This window comes from Musa acuminata, chromosome BXJ2-6 (genome assembly GCF_036884655.1).
Source record: "Musa acuminata AAA Group cultivar baxijiao chromosome BXJ2-6, Cavendish_Baxijiao_AAA, whole genome shotgun sequence".
NCBI classification, from domain to species: domain Eukaryota; kingdom Viridiplantae; phylum Streptophyta; class Magnoliopsida; order Zingiberales; family Musaceae; genus Musa; species Musa acuminata.
Genome location: NC_088343.1, coordinates 16518835 through 16536827, shown reverse-complemented (window position 1 = coordinate 16536827; position 17993 = coordinate 16518835). Strand labels below are relative to the sequence as shown.

Sequence of the window (17993 nt, the reverse complement as noted above, 5' to 3'; positions counted from 1 at the left end):
TGAAGAAAGCTATAGCAATGCTATAGCAGAAAAGGAAGTTGCAACGATGTTGCAGTGATGCTATAGCAGAGGAGGAAGCTGCATCGATACTATAGTAGAAGAGAAAGCTATAGTAGATATGCAACAGAGGAGGTAGCTACAGCAGATGAGGAAGCTGCAACATAGGAGAAAGCTACAGTAGAAGTGCAGCATAAGAGAAAGCTGTAGTAGAGGTGCAATAGAGGAGGAAGCTGCAACAGAGGTGTAACCGAGGAGGAAGTTACAGCGATGCGACAGTAAAGGAGAAAGCTACAGTAGAGAAGAAAGTTACAGCAGAGGAGTAGTAATGCTATAGCAGCGTACAACGGACAGAGAGGGGAGTCCGATGGGGAAGTGAGTCCGACGGGAAAGAGTTCCCCCCTTCTCTGCTTTGTAGAGGCAAGGGATGTAGTGAATGGTAAGCTTCGATGACCGTGGAGCCTCGCTCATCTCACATGATACCATGTTGGAAAGAATAGAATATAAGAATAATTATTGAAGAAGTTTTATTGAAGAAGTTTGAATACATTAACATGTCTCTCTCATATTTATACAGATTAGGAGTAAGAATTTTTCTCAACAGAGAAGAGTATCATAATCGATCGGTATACCGAAAGAAAACATAGCACAGTGATCAAGAACTCCTCCGGTTTCGGCGAGAGATGAATCGAGCCTTAGAACGAAGGAGGGGAGTTTGGCCAGGAAGCCTTCTGGGCAATATTTGGAGCTACGGTAACTGCGCTGTGTTTGCAAGAAGAATTCTGCATGCATTTATCAGGTTTGCGAACATTGCACTGAGAAGGGAGGAAGGAAGAAAGAAACGAGCACAATGTCAGCAGCCTTCCTGTGCAAAGGAAAGCCCTTACTTATTATTGGACAGATCAGAACCAAGTCTTTTGTCTCTTCTTTTGTTCGGGACAGGTTCGACTCCTGGAACCTTGCCTGCGGCACCTATCGTGTTCTTTTCCCCTGCTCACAAATTGGTGACAAACAACATGGGTTATCTTCCTATCACCACTAAGAGCAAGCGTACGAAAGCGAAGGACACAAGTGTAGAAGAAGCGCTTATCTGGTATTGCATACCTTCTCGCTCTTTTCAGGTGTTTTCGACTGCAACGCTTCGTTAATTTTTTTGGCATGGATTGTGCACCCTTCGGGGCCGGTCGTCCACTCGTAGCGATGCTCGAGCTTTGGACACCCGTTGATTTGCAAATCCACTAGATTGCTAGGTAGGCTTCCCTCTGGGAGCATGTTTATTTCAGGGCAATCCACTATGTGCAGGCTCTTGAGGCTTAGAAGGGTGACCAGTTGACGAGGAAGGTGTTGTGGGCGGCATACTCCGGTGAGATGCAGGTGGTGGAGAGAGGAAATGTGATCCAGCCGCTCCTCCAGCCCACGAGCAAACGCTTCGAGGTCAAAGCTGCCGCGAATCTCCAGTCGACGAAGCGAAGTAAGGTGTCCTTCCTGAAGGCATCTCTGTAAAAGCGAGAGGTTATCGACGTGAAGCATCAACGTTGATGTCGAGGCCTCGTCCTCGGGCAAATCCAACGAGTCACCACCTGCAAAGAATCGAACAACAAGCTCGTCCAGTGATGAAGGGAGGGTTATCAGTCCTGTTAAACTGCGGCAGTTTCCGATGGCGAGGTTGCGAAGACGAGGGAATACTTCACGGCGTTGCTTCGCCTCCACGTCCCACTTCTTCCACTGGTTCAAGTTATCGAACCAAAGCTCCTCCAACGATGGGAATGGTGCATCTGTGCTGCCATAAAACTCAGCACCCACCTCTTCCACCGAATCCATACGTCTTAGGTGCAGAACCCTGAGAAAAGGAAGCTCGCCGAGAGGGGGGAGGGATGTCAGTTGATGGCAAGACCACATCTCTAACCTCTCTAATCCCAGCAAATATTTGTTCTCCATCCAACACGGATGTCGGTGACCCTTGTAGCCATTAATCTTCAGCTCTCTAAGATCCGGGTGCGGTCGGAGTCCTTCCAGAGAGTCTTTGCATGCAGTGGGAGCTATGGGTTTCCCTTCATTGTTCCAGCACAGTTCCAGCCAGCGAAGGTGCTCTTTGTCCTCTAACACAGCCTCTGCTGCCTGTTCCCTGCTCTCTACATGCTGGAGACCTCTGATGCAGAGTCTGCGGAGCTGATTCATGTGCTTCAGTTGCCCTACATCGAATCCTTTCTTTTTGCGTTGGATGCGATACTCCCTTAATTCTTGAAGATAAATTAGATTTCCAATCCACGGAAGGGCTGCAATTGCTTCGGTATCTGCATCTACACAACGTAGGTTGCTTAGCTTGTTCATGTCATCTGGCAGCGAAACACTCTTGGAATGCATCCTCAGAATCAACCACTGCAGATGGTAGAGCTTGCAGAATGACTTGGGCCACTCCGTGATGGCGTTTCCAGGCACCTCCAGGTACCGAAGGTGTTTCAATTCACCGATAGCCTCAGGCAAACCACTTACAAGTTCAGAAACCACTAACAAACGTAAGCTTTCCAAACTCTTCAAAACCATTTCAAGGGATAGATTATATTTTGACTTGATATCCTTACGAGTGGCCGATAGCCTCCCAGCGACCACAAGACTGCGTATCTCTTTCTTCTCGCAAAAAGTTTCGGTAACCGCGATGAGATCATCGGCAGCAACATAAACATGGTTGGCCTTGTTCGGGATTCTAATTGGCTTGCTGGATTTGATACCCTCGAATCTAAAGTACTCACCATCACAAACACATTCTGCAAACTCATGCAGGATAGGGTGGAGCTCAAACTTGTTGTGCCTTCTCTTTGCATTCACGAAAAAGGATCTGCTCGACAGCTCTTCGATCAACTCCTCGCCTATGTCCTCCATTATGGTGGTCTCGTCATCCCTCCGAACGAAGCCTAGGGCCGTCCAAAATCTTATCAGCTCATCTTTCTCAAAGCAGTGGTTCCTTGGGAACAACGAGCAAGAAAGATAGCACTGCTTTAGATGGGCAGGTAGGTCTTCATAACTCAATCTCAGCACCGCCACAATGTCACCTTCGGTTTGTTTGACCTCACAAATTCTTTTACGCAAGATTCGCCGCCAGTGTTCTTCCTCTAACTTGGACTCTAAAGCACGCCCTACGGTCACCGCTGCTAATGGCGAGCCCCCCAACTTCTTAGCTATTTTCTTGCCTATGGACTCCAACTTGTGAGGTATGGCAATATGGTTTCGATCACCCAGTGCGCGTTCTCTGACTAATTCCCAGCACGCCTCTCCCTCTACGCCATCGAGATGTATGATTTCTTTGGTCCGCATCATCTTTGCGACGTTTTGGTTGGTGGTCGTCACCACAATCTTGCTTCCCTTTTCTCCAGAATTAAATGGGACGCAAAGGTTCTCCCAGTTAGTATTGGATTCCTCCCAGGCATCGTCCAAAACAATCAAAAACCTTTTGCCCATCAGCCCCTCCCCAAGAATGTTCTGAATCTCTTCCAAATTACTGATCGTATGCAAATCGCTAGGCCTTTTAATTGCAGCAGATTCCACCATCTCTATGGAAAGCCTTCTGACATCAAAATTGTTGCATGCACACACCCACACCATGATATGAAATCTTTTCTCTTCTTTGACAATGTTATAGACGAGCCTAGCGAGGTGTGTCTTCCCCACCCCACCGTGTCCTACAATAGCGACAACAGAGTACTTGTCGTCCCCTGATGCGTCACCTATCATGTTCAGTAGCCTGTCTATGTCGTGTTGCCGACCCCTGGCCGGGCAGGTCGACTTGGTTGGGGAAGTTGTTCTTCGCCAATCGGGGATGGCTACTCCATGTTGCTTGTTAGTGACTACACTGAATTGTGCTACCGAAACGAGTATACTGATTTCTTCAACTAGTTTAGCGGATGTCTGGACAGCGGTGTTTAACTTTGAAGTTGTTTCAGAAGCAAAAGCAAATGCCTTCAAGAATTTTTTAGTTTCAGCTCCTACTTTTTGAGCGAGTAATGAAACTCTACTGACCTTGCCCTCGCCCTCGCCCTCGCTTCTGGCCTTCTCCTCCAACTTGTAGTGGAAGTCATCGATGATGTCCTCCACAGAGTAAACAGCATCCTTGACGTCCCACAGCCAAGCTTCCAAGCTCGGGTTCGTGATCCGTCTCTTGCCAACTTCGAAGATGGCCGCCTGAATCTTTCGGAGGTGTTTCTCCAGCTCATGTAGCTTCCACTTCTTGTCCTTCCGGTACTCGATCTGGTTCTTGATGTAGAATTTGATTATGTCCGTCACTTTGGCAACGACGGAGGACACGAACCATCCTGCTATTATTAGTTCCGCCATTGGAGAAGAGAGAAGAGAGGAGAGCAAGATCCAAGTAGAACAAGTGTAGGTTTGGTTTGGGGTGCTTAGACTAGCTCGTTTTGCAAGTATATATGGCAGTAGAAACTGGTGGAGATCTGCTCGAGGCGAGGCAGACGACCTTGTTTTCCGATGGATCTGGCTTTGGATCTGGAAGAAGACTAACAACACATTGCCTCCGCAAATTAAAATTGACTCAGCTTGACTACACGAGTTAATTTTAATTTGGTCATCTGAGCTCACATGGAGATGTTAGGAATGGAAATGAGAAGGACAACTTACTTTTCTTCACACTTAATGGCAAGAGCAAAGCTTCGCTTTTCTCACCGACGCTGGCCAAAGGCAAGAGCGAAACTTCGCTTTTCTCACTGCTCTGATACCATGATAAAAACAATAATAGAAGATAAGAACAATAATTGAAGATGAGAAATTAAATAGTTTTAGCTCGAATATATTAACATATTTCCTCTCCTATTTATAGGAGGAAAGATTTTCCTCAACAAAATAGAGAGATTTTCTCATATAGTTGGGGAAATCTTATATTCTAGTTGGAGAAATCTTATCTTCTATCAGAATCGGAGCTTCAATATCTGAGATCTCAGCACGCCACTTGCAACCTGGAGATCCCAAATGTGGCTCCTTAATTAGTGGATGTAATGTGATTTAGCCTCGTCGCAACCATTCGTCTTCTAGCGGCGGCGAGTCTGCGAGCTTTCCCTGGTCTGCATACCTGTCGGTCTTCTCTTCCGAGTACAGCAAGATGATGGCTTCTCGTTCCCCGATCTGATCGCGTGAACATCGACCGACATTATTCAAAGCCCGATTTCGTTGACTTGTCATATTATAATTAAAATCACACCAAACTGGGCTACTCATTCAATCCTGCTCTTGCCTTTCATCATATATCATCTTCATTCTCATACCGATTGCTCAACGAATCGATAATACTTCCAAAGAATCCACACATGACCACATTAATAGCCTTAGTCATGTTGTAGAGATCTATGCAGAATACACAACTTTAATGACTAAACTGTAAAAATCCATTTTTACACACCCTCATAAAAGAGAAGAAGGAAAGAAGAGGATCTAAGAAAGGAAAGTAAAAATCCAAGTAGGATTTTGTCCCCTATCATCTAATCTATAAACAGGTTAATTATTTCTAAGAAAGCTTACAAATTTGTCTGAGGATCTGTTAATTGTATAAGAGGGAACAGATCCAGGCTAAATTGTCGGCCCAAGCTTTCTTAACATTGTGTGTAATTACTTCTTTTTATTGTTTATGAAATTGATTTGGTATGTAGAACTACTTGGTTATAATTTCCAAAGCTTAGTTAGATGAATGCAATGTGATTTTCACATTATGATTAGCTTCCAACCTTTCTTATAATTTTTATTGTTCGATTATGACTATTTATTTAATATAAATCTATTAAATTGATAAGAATCATATATAATTCTTAGTGCATATAGAGACTTTCTCATAAAATCTTTTACTGATATCTAGAAATTCTATCTTATTACCAAATTCTTGTGAATCATGTATTAATTAATATGTCTATTGAGGAATGTTGACCTAATATTATTTTGTAATTTTCATGAAATTTTGATTCATCGAATTTAATTGACACCAATTGCATTGAGACCTCTCTTAATAAATTTTACTTGAGGATTATTCATTCATATATATATATATATATATATATATATATATATATATATATATATATATATATATATATATATATATATATATATATACTCTTTCATTTGAATTTGAATCGATGTGTTAAGATATTATATAATATGTAGTTAATTGATTGAACATAATAGTAGATATGATTTCTTCAATTATACGAGAAAATCTTTTTATTCTGTTGAGGGAAATCCTCTATTCTATTGGAAAATTCTTATATGCTATCAGAACACTCACATTAGTACTAGTAAATTTTTTTGTTTGTGGAAGAATTCATGTCCTTTGCACTAAGTTTTTTTTTGTTTTAAAACCTTTGATGACAGTCAGCTTCAAACCCATTAAGCAATAGAAATTTTCTTCTAAAAATAAAAAATAAAAAATTATTGATGAATAATATGAATTATCTTCTTTTGTAACTACGAACAAGCATATGAAAGAAAGTAAAGGTGACGAATATGTTGGGATAAAAATAGGGTTATGGATTTTTTTAATTGAAAATAATAAATACATTAAATATCATATTAAAATAAAATAATAATTTAAAAAATCTGACGATAAAAAATATTATTTTAAGTCAAAAATCTCATCTCAACGTATAAAAATTAAATAACTTGACTAGTCTCTTTTGATGAATCGAATAAAAATTAAATATATAACTAGAAAAAAATAAATGAAGCATATTTTATTTACCTCAATAAAAATTACTTAGGAATCTATTTATAGAGCCTAAAAAGGTATTATTTCAAGGGACATAATGAAAATATAGTTAATATAATTACCAAGAATATATTTATAAAATTTTAAATTTTTAAAAATATTTCCAATAACATATATAATAAATATTATAAGTAATTTTTATATCAGAATAAATGAGTCTAAAGCTGATGTCATACACTCAAATCATGTGATTGTGAGCTGAAACAAATGACAGTACCCAATTTACTATTGCTTTCATTATTAGTCCACTCTTACAATATGAATAGTATTCCTCTAACTATCATTTTTTGGGCATTTTTATACATGATGTTTGATTTATGTCCATCACTAAGCCTATGAAGTCCTTCTTTACAATATGTATTATATTTTGCTACCTTCCATATCTATATGATACATTTGAAATTTATTAAAAGCCATAAAACATTAAACAACTTTATTTTATTTTTATAAAATGATTATTAAAAAAAAAGATTATTTAAAAAATGATTAACTAAAATTTATTTATACCATTATGTAGCTTTTTTATGCTTAGACACCCAAAATTTAACAGACAAATAACCAGAAACATATAATTAGGGTGATTTAGGCAGCACATATGTATTATTATTACCATTTACCATTATTATTAGTCGGTGGAATTGGAATGCTACAGCAGCAATCCTTTATAGCACCTCGCCGGTCACGCTTTGAGATTAGTGCGAAGGCCTGATTGGAGCCTTGAAGGTCCGCGTTCGTCGCATATGGACGGTTGGATTTCGTTCCTTCGTACTGTATTGGACAGGAGCCGCCGGATTTAGTCGTGGGCCGAATTCGAATCGGGTTCGGGTATTTTAGACTCGGATCCGTGAGCCTGGTTTCCACCGGCTTGTGGATTCGATTCCAGCTTCTCTTTATCTGGCTTTCGATCGATCGCCCTCTCTTCCCGTCGCTTCCGTGGGTTCCATCTTAGGGTTTTGTTGTTCCCCTCTCTGTCGCCTCGTCGACTCTCTCGTCGGTCGATCTTGTTCTCCGATTCGGTAGGTAAGCTTTGCGATTCTCCAACCTCTCACCTGTCTCCTTGCTAGGTTTTTGTCATATCCCGACTTCCGAAGGATTTTGTTTCATCGCCTATTGATGCGTTCCGTATTACTCATTTTTCGATATTTTGTGTTTAATCTGGATCTTTTTGGGGGTTTAGATGAGTTTGTTTGGCCTGTTTTGATCAGTTATAATAATTACGCCGCTTCCTGTTTCATTTTGCAGCATCAGGATTTAATCTTTGGTGCGATTTCGCATTCTCGGACAGGGTTCTTATTTTTAGGTGTCAAGTGCTTAAGGATGGATTTGGAGGTGGGCGAGATAGGAGTGGAGCGGGATGAGGACGCTGGAGCAACATCCAGAGATGATGCAGATGAATTGGGTGATGATATGGTAATCGACGATGTTGCAAAGGAGACGTCCAGAGAGTCAGGAAAGCACAGAAGCAAGGACAGAAGTAAGGGAAAGCGAGAAGACAAGGATCATGGGTCTAGGGGGAGAGAAAGGTCCAAAGACAAAGAGAATGAGGAGCACGCAGAGAGAGATTTTGATAGGTATGACTTGAAGGATAATCGGAATAGATCAGAGAGTGGCAAGGACAGAAGGAAAGAAGAAGGACTGGAGCATGGGAAAGACAGAGAGCATGTCAAGGACCGAGATCGGGACAAAGAGAGGAGCAGGGATAGGCTTCGTCAGGAGGAACATGACCGAGATAAGTACAGGGATAAGGATAGAGGAAGGGAGCACGATAGGGTGAGGGAGCGAAGTAATGATCAGGAGTATGACAGAAGTAGTGATCATGGAATAAGTAGAGTGAAAGAACGAGGCAAGGATAGTGAGATTGAGAAGGATAGGGATTTGGCCCGAAAACATGATCGGGGAAAGGAGCGGGATCGTGACAGGAGTAAGATCCGTGAGAGGGATCATGAGAAAGATGTGCAGAGAGAATCAGAAAGAGAAAGAAGAAAGGAGAAAGATCATGAGAAGGGAACTGACAAGAATAGGGAAAGAGAGAAGGACCGCGACATGGTGAAGGACAGGGAGAGGGAAAGGGAGAAAACTAAAGATCGAGAAAAAGAGAAGGAGAAAGAAAAGGATAGAGTGAGGGATAAGGAACGGGAGAAGACTAAGGAGAATTTTAGGCAGAAGGAAATTGATAGAAGCTTGGAAGCTGATCGAGATAGATCAAGAACAAGGGACAGAGAGAAGGGGCCAGCTGGAGCTAAAGAAAGCGAAAAGGATGAGAGAACACTATCTGATTTCGAGGATGGTAGACTTGATTCAAGGGAAGAAGAAGCACGAGATGGCAGTGACAGTCATGAAAAATCTACTTTGAAGAATCAGCAGAGTGAAAAACATACTGACTCTCTATTGGCCTCAGAGCTTGAGGAGCGGTTAGCAAGGTAAGGAATTCTGTTCATTCATTTTGGCTATGTTGTTCTTGATTTCTTTGACTGTTATTTCACTGTTAAATTTCCTGGATGTATACTCTTTTATTTTGAAGTGCTCTTATAATTAGGAGTATGTTTGCAAATTCTGAGATGGTCTTGCACAGACAACCATAATTGTACATGTTTTAACCTTTTCTTCTATTTTGGATGAGCTTGTTCATACGAGTATAGGTAACTATAACATTTTTTGTGCTCTTTTATATTTTTTGATGAAACAAATGACGTTTCATGTTCAAACTATCTACACGTCCTCCTAGTCTTATTATGCGGTTTATTAGTCGTTTCTGGGTTAAAAAATTTGTAAAACAAGAATCATGATATAAGGCTTTGTCTTGCTTTAGTATTTTTTAACGATGTCATTCCGTCTATAGATAGTACATGTCTATGATATATCTACACAACTACTAATTCTTTGAAAAGGAAGCCCTTTTTGGTAGTTACCTTGATTCTTTCCCATCATCGAGCTTCATTAAGGATAGTTAACTTGTTATTGCAAGTTTTGTTCATATGTGATTCTAACAAACTCTCTTTTAGTTTTTAAAGCCTCATTTCTATTCATTTGGTTTTGCAAAGATTTGTTGGTTAATATGTATGTCTTTTTATAGACGTGTGATGTACATATAATGGTATCATGCTTGTTAAACTTTTGGCATGCGTATATTCATCTATATGTGCCCATTCACATGTATACTTGCTTAATAATGGGAAATGACATATGTATCTTCATATGTATGTATACATCCATATGTATACTTGCTTAATAATCAGGCAAAATTTTGGAGGGATCAAACTGGTAACTCCCCTTTAATGATGTCAATTTTGGTCATCATGTCACAGATATTAGATACAGGGGCTGACTTGGCTTGCTTGGCTGAGCACCACAATGGAAGGAGGAATCACCTATTTATCCAGGTTTGGATTTGAGGTTCCGATATGACACCTCACCCTAGTTGTACATTAGATGTGAACGGGTTTAAGTTGGATTTGTAGGATTAGTTGGGTCTACTGCTAACTTGAACTTAAGTATTATGGAATGTAGTTTTATACCTATAAGTTAATAGCTCAGTTGTTTTATCGAATTACATTGTAATAAATGATATTAAAACAAACCTAGTATTGGAAGAGACATAGTAGACAAAATCCTCTATAGATGGGTTCGGAGGCATACCATGGTATGGAGTCACCACTGGACTAGGCCTTACATGCATCATATCTGTGTTTGATTCTGGATTAACTATGAGCCTTGATGAGGTCAAGCTGCAAGTGAGGAAAATGTGACACCCCTATGTAGTCCTACATTAGATGTGGGAGAAGATTTATGTTAGTTTATAGGGCAAGGAATTACTATTATAAATTTCATGAGGTTTTAGACCTATCAATTTCAGGGGTCAATTATTGTATCAGATCAAAAGAAGGGATTTGGGGAGGACAAGAGACATTCATACAACAGGAGAAAGAAGGTCATGTAGGGGACGGACTTGCCTTTGCTCCAATAGATTACTTATGCCAGGCATCACTCTATCTCCAGACTGAAAACTTGACCAAAAGCATTCAATCGATCTATCTACTACAGGGTAGCTTATTCCATTTCCCTCAGTCAAGTCTTTGGTCGAGGAAATCTACATCGCCCTAGCTCATATGTGAAAGCCTAAGATCAACTCTATCTACCGGAAAAAGATAAAGATCAAGATTTTAGCCATGCCCTCCTAGCTCATGCGGAAAGTCCGGGCTGTATGATATGAATAAAACTCAAGAGTAGGATCTAGGACGTGAGTGAACTATGATCTGTAGACAATGAAGTCCAAAGAGTCCCTACTATGGAACATTTAGGAAAGGAGTTACATACTAAAGGGATGGAACACCGACTCAGAAAGTCACTCCTTGTGGGCGTGCCTTCCCTCAGACATCGAGCAAGCAAGGGAGGATATATTTTGTTGACCAGGGAAATAAACAACAGTCTCAGCTTACGGCTGCTTTCAGTTACTCCTTGCTACCATCCCATGGCCCTTAGGATGGGGGGAGGTTTGTGATGTCTGAGGTATGACATACTGAGATAAGAAAGGAACATAAGACTGAACTCAACGAATCATATTTTGATGCATAAATCAAGCATCGGGATTTGAGGCAGATGAAGGGGAGAAACTTGTAGCATTATTCAAGCACTAACTGCTTGACTGACTTGCGAGCTTCTTGTTTCTTGCCTTGTTTAATTCTTTATTGGGTTTCAGCATCTAAGAATTCAGGTATGGTGACATGCATACAGGTCCAACATGTTTAATATATAGCTCGTCCTCATCGGTGTCTTGATCCAAAAATTGGGCAAGCTATTATTCCTGTGTCACAGATTAATTAGGACTATATGAACATTGAGTTTGTTTTTTGTTTATAAAATTAGTTTTTTTAAATCAATATCTATTATATTGGTGATTAGACATTATCATAATTTCTTAAATATATCTTTTATGTCAAATTTCTAATTATTTCATTCTCGTCAGCCCTAGATACTGGTAGATGATACAATTTGTTTTGCTTACCTTTATATGTTCAATATTTATGCTTGTTTTATCTGAAGTGAAAAATATAAAAGAAACCTAAAACAACACTGGGGTCATTCAATCCGGTATTAAAATGAAAACAAAAACCTAAAATAGTAATGAGGGCTCGTGAATGCGAGGCTTCTTCTCGAGAAGCCGTTGCTGTCAAGACTATCATTCGAGGTCATCGACTGATATGGTTCACTCCCATTTCTTCTCCTACTCCTCTTCTTCTTTTCTTCCCTTTCACCGCTTTATCTTCTTCTTTTTCTTTCTCCTCTTCTTCTACTGCCTCGCTTTCTTCCTTTCTTCCTCTTCCTCCACAGCCTTATCTTCTTCCTTCATCTTCCTTTTTCTTCCTGCTTCTCCACTATGCCGTCCTTTTCTCCTTCCCTTATTCGTCTGCGAAACATTGGTGTGTACTGGTGCACCATGTGTCTGTACACTGGTACTGACTGGTACTGGTCTGGTACATGATACAGCACTCCTTGGTTTCAGCATCTGAGAATTCAGTTGGTATGCTGCTATGCATACAAGTCCAACATATTTAACATATCTCTCTTCCTCATTGGTGTCTTGATCCAAAAATTGGGCAAGCTATTATTCCTGTATCACAGATTGATTAGGCTAAGTGAACATTGAGTTTATTTTTTTTTATAAAATTAGTTGTTAAAATCAATATCTATATTATTGGGGATTAGATATTGTCATAATTTCTTAAATATGCCTTTTTAGTTATATTTCTGATTATTTCATTTTTGTCAGCCCTACATACTTCTAAGCAATACAACTTTTTCTTGCTAACCGTTTGTGTTCAATATTTATGCTTGTTTGATCTGAACTATCCTCTGAAATTTTATATACATATTCTGATATCGGTATTGTCCATTCAGGACAAAAGAAGAAAGAATGAAGAAAAAATCTGATGGTGCTTTTGAGATATCATCATGGGTTAATAAGAGTAGGAGGCTTGAGGAGAGAAAAAATGCTGAAAAGGAAGCTTTGCGTCTTTCAAAAGCTTTTGAGGAGCAGGTTAAAATCTATATACTCAAGTATTCTCACAATGCTCCTTTTGGAAACTTGTGATAAAATTTTTGCTTTACTGCTCTCTCTCTCAGGATAATATGCTAGCAGATGGTGACGATGAAACAGTTGGACACACACAGAGTACTGTTTCTACCTCTGACAAGATTTTGCTGTTTAGTTGACAGCATTAGCTGCTTTTGTATTCAAGCTATCTTTTTCTAATAAACTAGATGACAGTACAATAATTAACCAGATCGAATTTTTGTTCAGAATTGCTTTTTTACTGACTGAATTATTGTGTGTAAATAGAGGATCTAGCAGGAGTTAAAATTCTTCATGGACTTGATAAAGTAATTGAGGGTGGGGCAGTTGTTCTGACCCTCAAAGATCAAGATATTCTTAAGGATGGTGATATCAATGAGGGTAAATGATTACTTGTTGGCAGGCATAACTCTTTTTTATTTTTTCTTACCTTGTACTCGGAGCTAATTAAGCCTTTTATTCTATAGAGATTGATATGCTTGAAAATGTGGAGATTGGGGAGCAGAAACAGAGAGATGAGGCCTACAAGGCCGCTAAAAAGAGAACTGGATTATATGACGATAAGTAAATCTCTTGGAACACTTTTTATTTTGGAACACAAGTCTCTGATTCTCATCTTGTTCTTTGTGTTTGTAGGTTTAATGATGAAACGGGATCTCAGAAGACAATTCTTCCGCAATATGATGATCCTGTTGAAGATGAGGTATCTGTTGTAGAGTTGATGTATGCCATATGTTGGTCTGTTTCATTGATTATTATGTTATTATTGTTTTCCTTCCTTTATTTTCAGGGAGTAGCATTGGATGAAAGTGGGCATTTTACTGGTGAAGCAGAGAAGAAACTTGAAGAGGTGTGCAACTTCTGCCTAATCTTGTTGCTACCTTTAAGATTGTTAATTTAGCAGAAGTTTCTTTTTCACCCTTGCTTTTCTCCAAAAATTTTCTTCGAACTTTTATTAGTATGGCATGTATTTACCCAGCCTTAGGTTTACGTAGACAGTTAGTCTTGTGTAAAATACATGGACTCACTTGCCATTCTGCTATATTTTTCTAGTGGGTTATCCTATATGACAAGCTTCATTCTTGTGATTAACTATTTAATATTTTCAGCTGCGCAGAAGGATTGAGGGTAGTTTTGTACCAAAAAGTTATGAAGATCTGACTTCTTCAGCAAAAAACTCATCAGATTATTACACTGCTGAGGAAATGCTTCGGTTCAAGAAGCCAAAGAAAAAGAAATCTTTGAGAAAGAAAGAAAAGTTGGATCTGGATGCCATGGAAGCAGAGGCCAGATCTGCTGGATTAGGAGCTAGTGATCTTGGTTCCAGGAATGACATGAGAAGGCAGATTGAAAGAGAAGAAAAGGAGAAAATTGAGGCTGAAAGGAGAAGCAAAGCATACCAAACAGCATATGAAAAAGCAGAAGAAGCATCTAAAGTTATGCTTCAGGAGCAAACTTTAAGATTGAAATCTTTTGAGGACGATGATATCGTTTTCGGTGAAGATTATGAAGATCTACAGATGTCCCTTGAGCAGGCAAGAAAACTTGCTCATAGAAAACATGATGAAGCAGGTGCTACTGGTCCTCAGGCAGTTGCCCTTTTAGCCACATCTATTAAAGAACAAGAAAATTCTCAGAGCCAGTCTACAGGAGAGCTACAAGAAGAAAAAGTTGTCATTACAGAAGTTGAGGAGTTTGTACTAGGTCTTCAACTTAATGAAGGTGGTATTAGCTATCCTAATTTATCTTTTGGTTTTTATCAGCTTAAAAAGGCAACTTGTAGGAGAAGTAAACATGTTGAAGGAATTTGCACTTTTGCTAAAATGTAAACCACAAAGTTATGACTGTATCTTGAATCCCCACTGATCTTTTTGTTCCTGTTTATCTATGTTCTCTTTTAATTGTTTTTCACATGTTGTTTTACATATTTTAGGTGCCCAAAAACCTGAATCAGAAGATGTTTTTATGGATGAAGAGGATTCTCCTAAATCCCTTGAACCAGAAATAAAAGTTGATGTCACTGGATGGACAGAGGTGGAAGAAACCAGTAAATCTGAAGATCCCATCAGTGAGAAAAAGGATGATGTTTCTCCAGATGAGATCATCCACGAGGTTGCTGTAGGAAAAGGATTATCAGGTGCACTTAAGTTACTTAAGGAACGTGGTGCACTTAAGGAGACAGTAGATTGGGGTGGCAGAACTATGGACAAAAAGAAAAGCAAACTTGTTGGTCTTTATGATGATGGAGGGACAAAAGAAATACGAATTGAGAGGACTGATGAGTTTGGTCGCATTGTAAGTGTATCCTTACACAACTTCTAGAGTTATTTGCTTTTTAATCATCCTTATGAGTCTCTAATTTCTCTGTTATAAATTAACATCTATCATAAGCAGCTAGTTACATGTAAGCAAATAGCAAGAAGTTTCTTAGTTTCTGATGTGCTTATATGTCATTCATCTCACTGTTGTAGAAGGTTACTAGCGAAGAGTTATTTCAAATGTATCAAGTAGAATCTTTTGTTTATATCAGTTATGTTTCAGTATAGTGTTCGTATGGGTATCTGTTAAATCCTTTCATGTCCAGTTTTGTCAACATCCATTTTCTAATGACTTGATAGTAAAGGTATGTTTGTTTCTATTTTTATGCAGATGACACCCAAGGAGGCATTTCGGATGCTGTCACATAAATTTCATGGTAAAGGACCAGGAAAAATGAAGCAGGAGAAGCGGATGAAGCAATATCAGGAGGATTTGAAGACAAAGCAAATGAAAGCTTCTGACACCCCATTGCTAGCAGTGGAAAAAATGAGGGAAGCTCAAGCTCAACTTAAGACGCCTTATCTGGTGCTAAGTGGGCATGTTAAACCAGGGTATGCTTGTCAGTCTTCTCTTATTGCTACCTTTTTCCTTCTTTCCACAATTTCTACCTGTTTTTGCAAAATTTTTTAGATGCTCTTGGCACTACTGTCGACTGTTGTATACTGCTTTAGTTTGTGTAATATTCTACATTACTATCAATGTTCACTGCCCTGACTCTACAACAATGTCAACTATGTTTTAAAACCTATTCTTTTATTAATAGATCAACACTAGAAATTTTTTTTGGTTGCTCTGTGTGTTGAATCTTGAGTTTTCTCCATCTTATTGCGACATATGATGACCAAATCCTGTCTATCTGGATAAGATTTTTGAAAGTTCAATCACATAGAAGTGATAAATCTATTTTCACTTTTCCTAATGGATTATGGTTCTTTTTTTTTTGCTCAATTTCATGACAAAATATCGACAATTTTGTGTCTAACTACGATAATGTGGGATTGACATGTACTTTTAGATAAATGGTGAAAATTGCTTCAACCATATTTTATAAATTTCTAATTTATTAGTATGGTTCAGACTGCAGTTTTTTCGTTTTGTGATTTAACTAATGTTTCTCTATATCTGAGAGGTTGATTCTTTAATTATCATTAGCTCATTTAGTTTTTGTTTTGCGATATGTTTTTTATCAAGCTTTTGTGGTGTGAGAAGCAGCAGTTTTCCATTTTGATGTTTGAAGATGATTTATAATTGTGCTATTTTATTTTAAGAATCCCTGTGGCATGGACAATAGAAATAAAAGCTTATTATATCAGGACAAGAGGTTGGGTCATGGTGTTATGATAAGGTTGGTCTTTTTCGATCTTGATGACCATTGTTCGAGTCCTGAAAACAACTTCCTTGCTTAGACAACTGTCAAAATTTGATTGTGGTGTTATCTTCTTCTTTCAGAAAATTATTTCTAAGATCATTGCTTGTCACTGATGTCATGTCTTTTTTTTTCTGGAAATGTAGGCAAACTAGTGATCCCAGAAGTGGTTTCGCTACTGTTGAGAAAGATCATTTGGGGAGCCTGACACCCATGCTTGGGGACAAAAAGGTATTTTCCAAAAAATGGCATTTAGCATTAGCCATTGTCATTTAAGCGTATTTTTGTACAGTTTCAATGAATTTGATTTAAATAGCTTTCCTAGCCGAACAGTATACTTTGCAAGAATTTTTTTTTTCAACTTCATTTGCTTGCTTTTTTTTATTTTCTGAAATTCGGATTGATGCTCACTGCCTTAGGTTGACTTCTGCAGCATATGTGATGCCCTTAGATTTCTGGGTCTAATTTAAAGGTCCAGGGGAGAAGTCTAATGTTGAATTATGTGCAGGTTGAACATTTTCTGGGAATTAAACGGAAACCTGAAACAGGCAGCATGGGTCCACCTCTGCCAAAAAAACCTAAGAGTTGAAGCTTCTGGGGTGAGCCCACACTTCTCAAGTTGTCGATAACTGAAATTTTGAAGGAGTTTCATGCAACATCTTTTATTACACTGGCCTGTTAATAAGGCCACATTGCCAATGCTCGCTCAAAAGTTTCATCCCAACTGATGTACGAAGAACTTCTATTCAAGTAGTTGGATGACTGATGCTCGAGAGGGTTTTCTCTTGGGTCAGGATTAGATTCCCCCAGTAAAGCGCATTGTGCACGTCTCACTTCTACATGTTTCTACATCCATCTTGGAGTGCATTTATATATATGGAAGGGGACCTTTTACCTAAAAAAATGATGTATGAGAATGTACATTTTACCTTTTTCGTTTCTAAGCAATGGTGGAGGAGAATTCTGTTCCCCAAATTTGCATTTAGAATCTGTTTTTTCCTAGTAAAATTGGAAGTTGCTAGTGATGCAATTCACGATGAAGTCGGTCATCCTTTTGGCAGATCATTTTTCACTTGTGGTTACTCTCTGTGTGTGTGTGTTTTTTTTTTCTTTGGCTTTTTGATTGTGTGCTGAGCTGAGTGGTAGTGCCGGAATATGGACGTACGGTTTGATGCCTGCGCCCAAGTTGAGCTCCCTTGATGATGATTGTAGGAGGGTTGGTTCACGTTAATAATCTACTCGTCCGTTGTATCATGCATGGAATTTTTATCACATTTGTGTCAATTTTTCTCAGGTAGCAATAATGATATGTTGAAGTCCAATGTTTTGCTTCAAGACACCAATTTCTTGTGAATACTATTTTGGTTATCTGTTATGTGCTTTCCGATGGTGCTAAATGACCAACTTTCCACCCCCAATGCACAAAGGTTTGTCTTTCTCTCTGCTAAAGATGTGATGATGTCTTTGTCTATGACACCAGA

At 39.0% G+C, this 17993-nt stretch overlaps 2 protein-coding genes across 5 annotated transcripts; one reads left to right on the top strand and one right to left on the bottom strand.

Moving 5' to 3' along the window:
• Positions 1–764: 764 nt before the first annotated feature.
• Positions 765–4573, bottom strand: LOC103988538 (disease resistance protein RGA2-like). Its single transcript, XM_065113196.1, has 2 exons — positions 1102–4573; positions 765–987 (listed from the first exon to the last, which is right to left on the bottom strand). Exons 1-2 carry the CDS (start codon positions 4324–4326, stop codon positions 970–972), a joined length of 3243 nt encoding a protein of 1080 aa, XP_064969268.1. The 5' UTR covers positions 4327–4573; the 3' UTR covers positions 765–969.
• A 3062-nt stretch (positions 4574–7635) lies between these two features.
• Positions 7636–17572, top strand: LOC135584513 (SART-1 family protein DOT2-like). 4 transcript variants are annotated; one of them, XM_065113192.1, is made up of 13 exons: positions 7636–7773; positions 8000–9177; positions 12653–12791; positions 12878–12926; positions 13095–13208; positions 13295–13391; positions 13464–13530; positions 13618–13677; positions 13937–14549; positions 14761–15122; positions 15477–15697; positions 16659–16743; positions 17021–17572. In XM_065113192.1, the coding sequence occupies exons 2-13, from the start codon at positions 8075–8077 to the stop codon at positions 17099–17101; spliced, it is 2991 nt and encodes a 996-aa protein (XP_064969264.1). In that variant the 5' UTR covers positions 7636–7773; positions 8000–8074; the 3' UTR covers positions 17102–17572. The 4 variants fall into 4 exon arrangements, with proteins under 4 accessions (XP_064969264.1, XP_064969263.1, XP_064969265.1 ...); XM_065113191.1 differs by having other exon boundaries at positions 7636–7777; XM_065113193.1 differs by having other exon boundaries at positions 7639–7777; positions 8043–9177.
• The last annotated feature ends 421 nt before the right edge of the window (positions 17573–17993 follow it).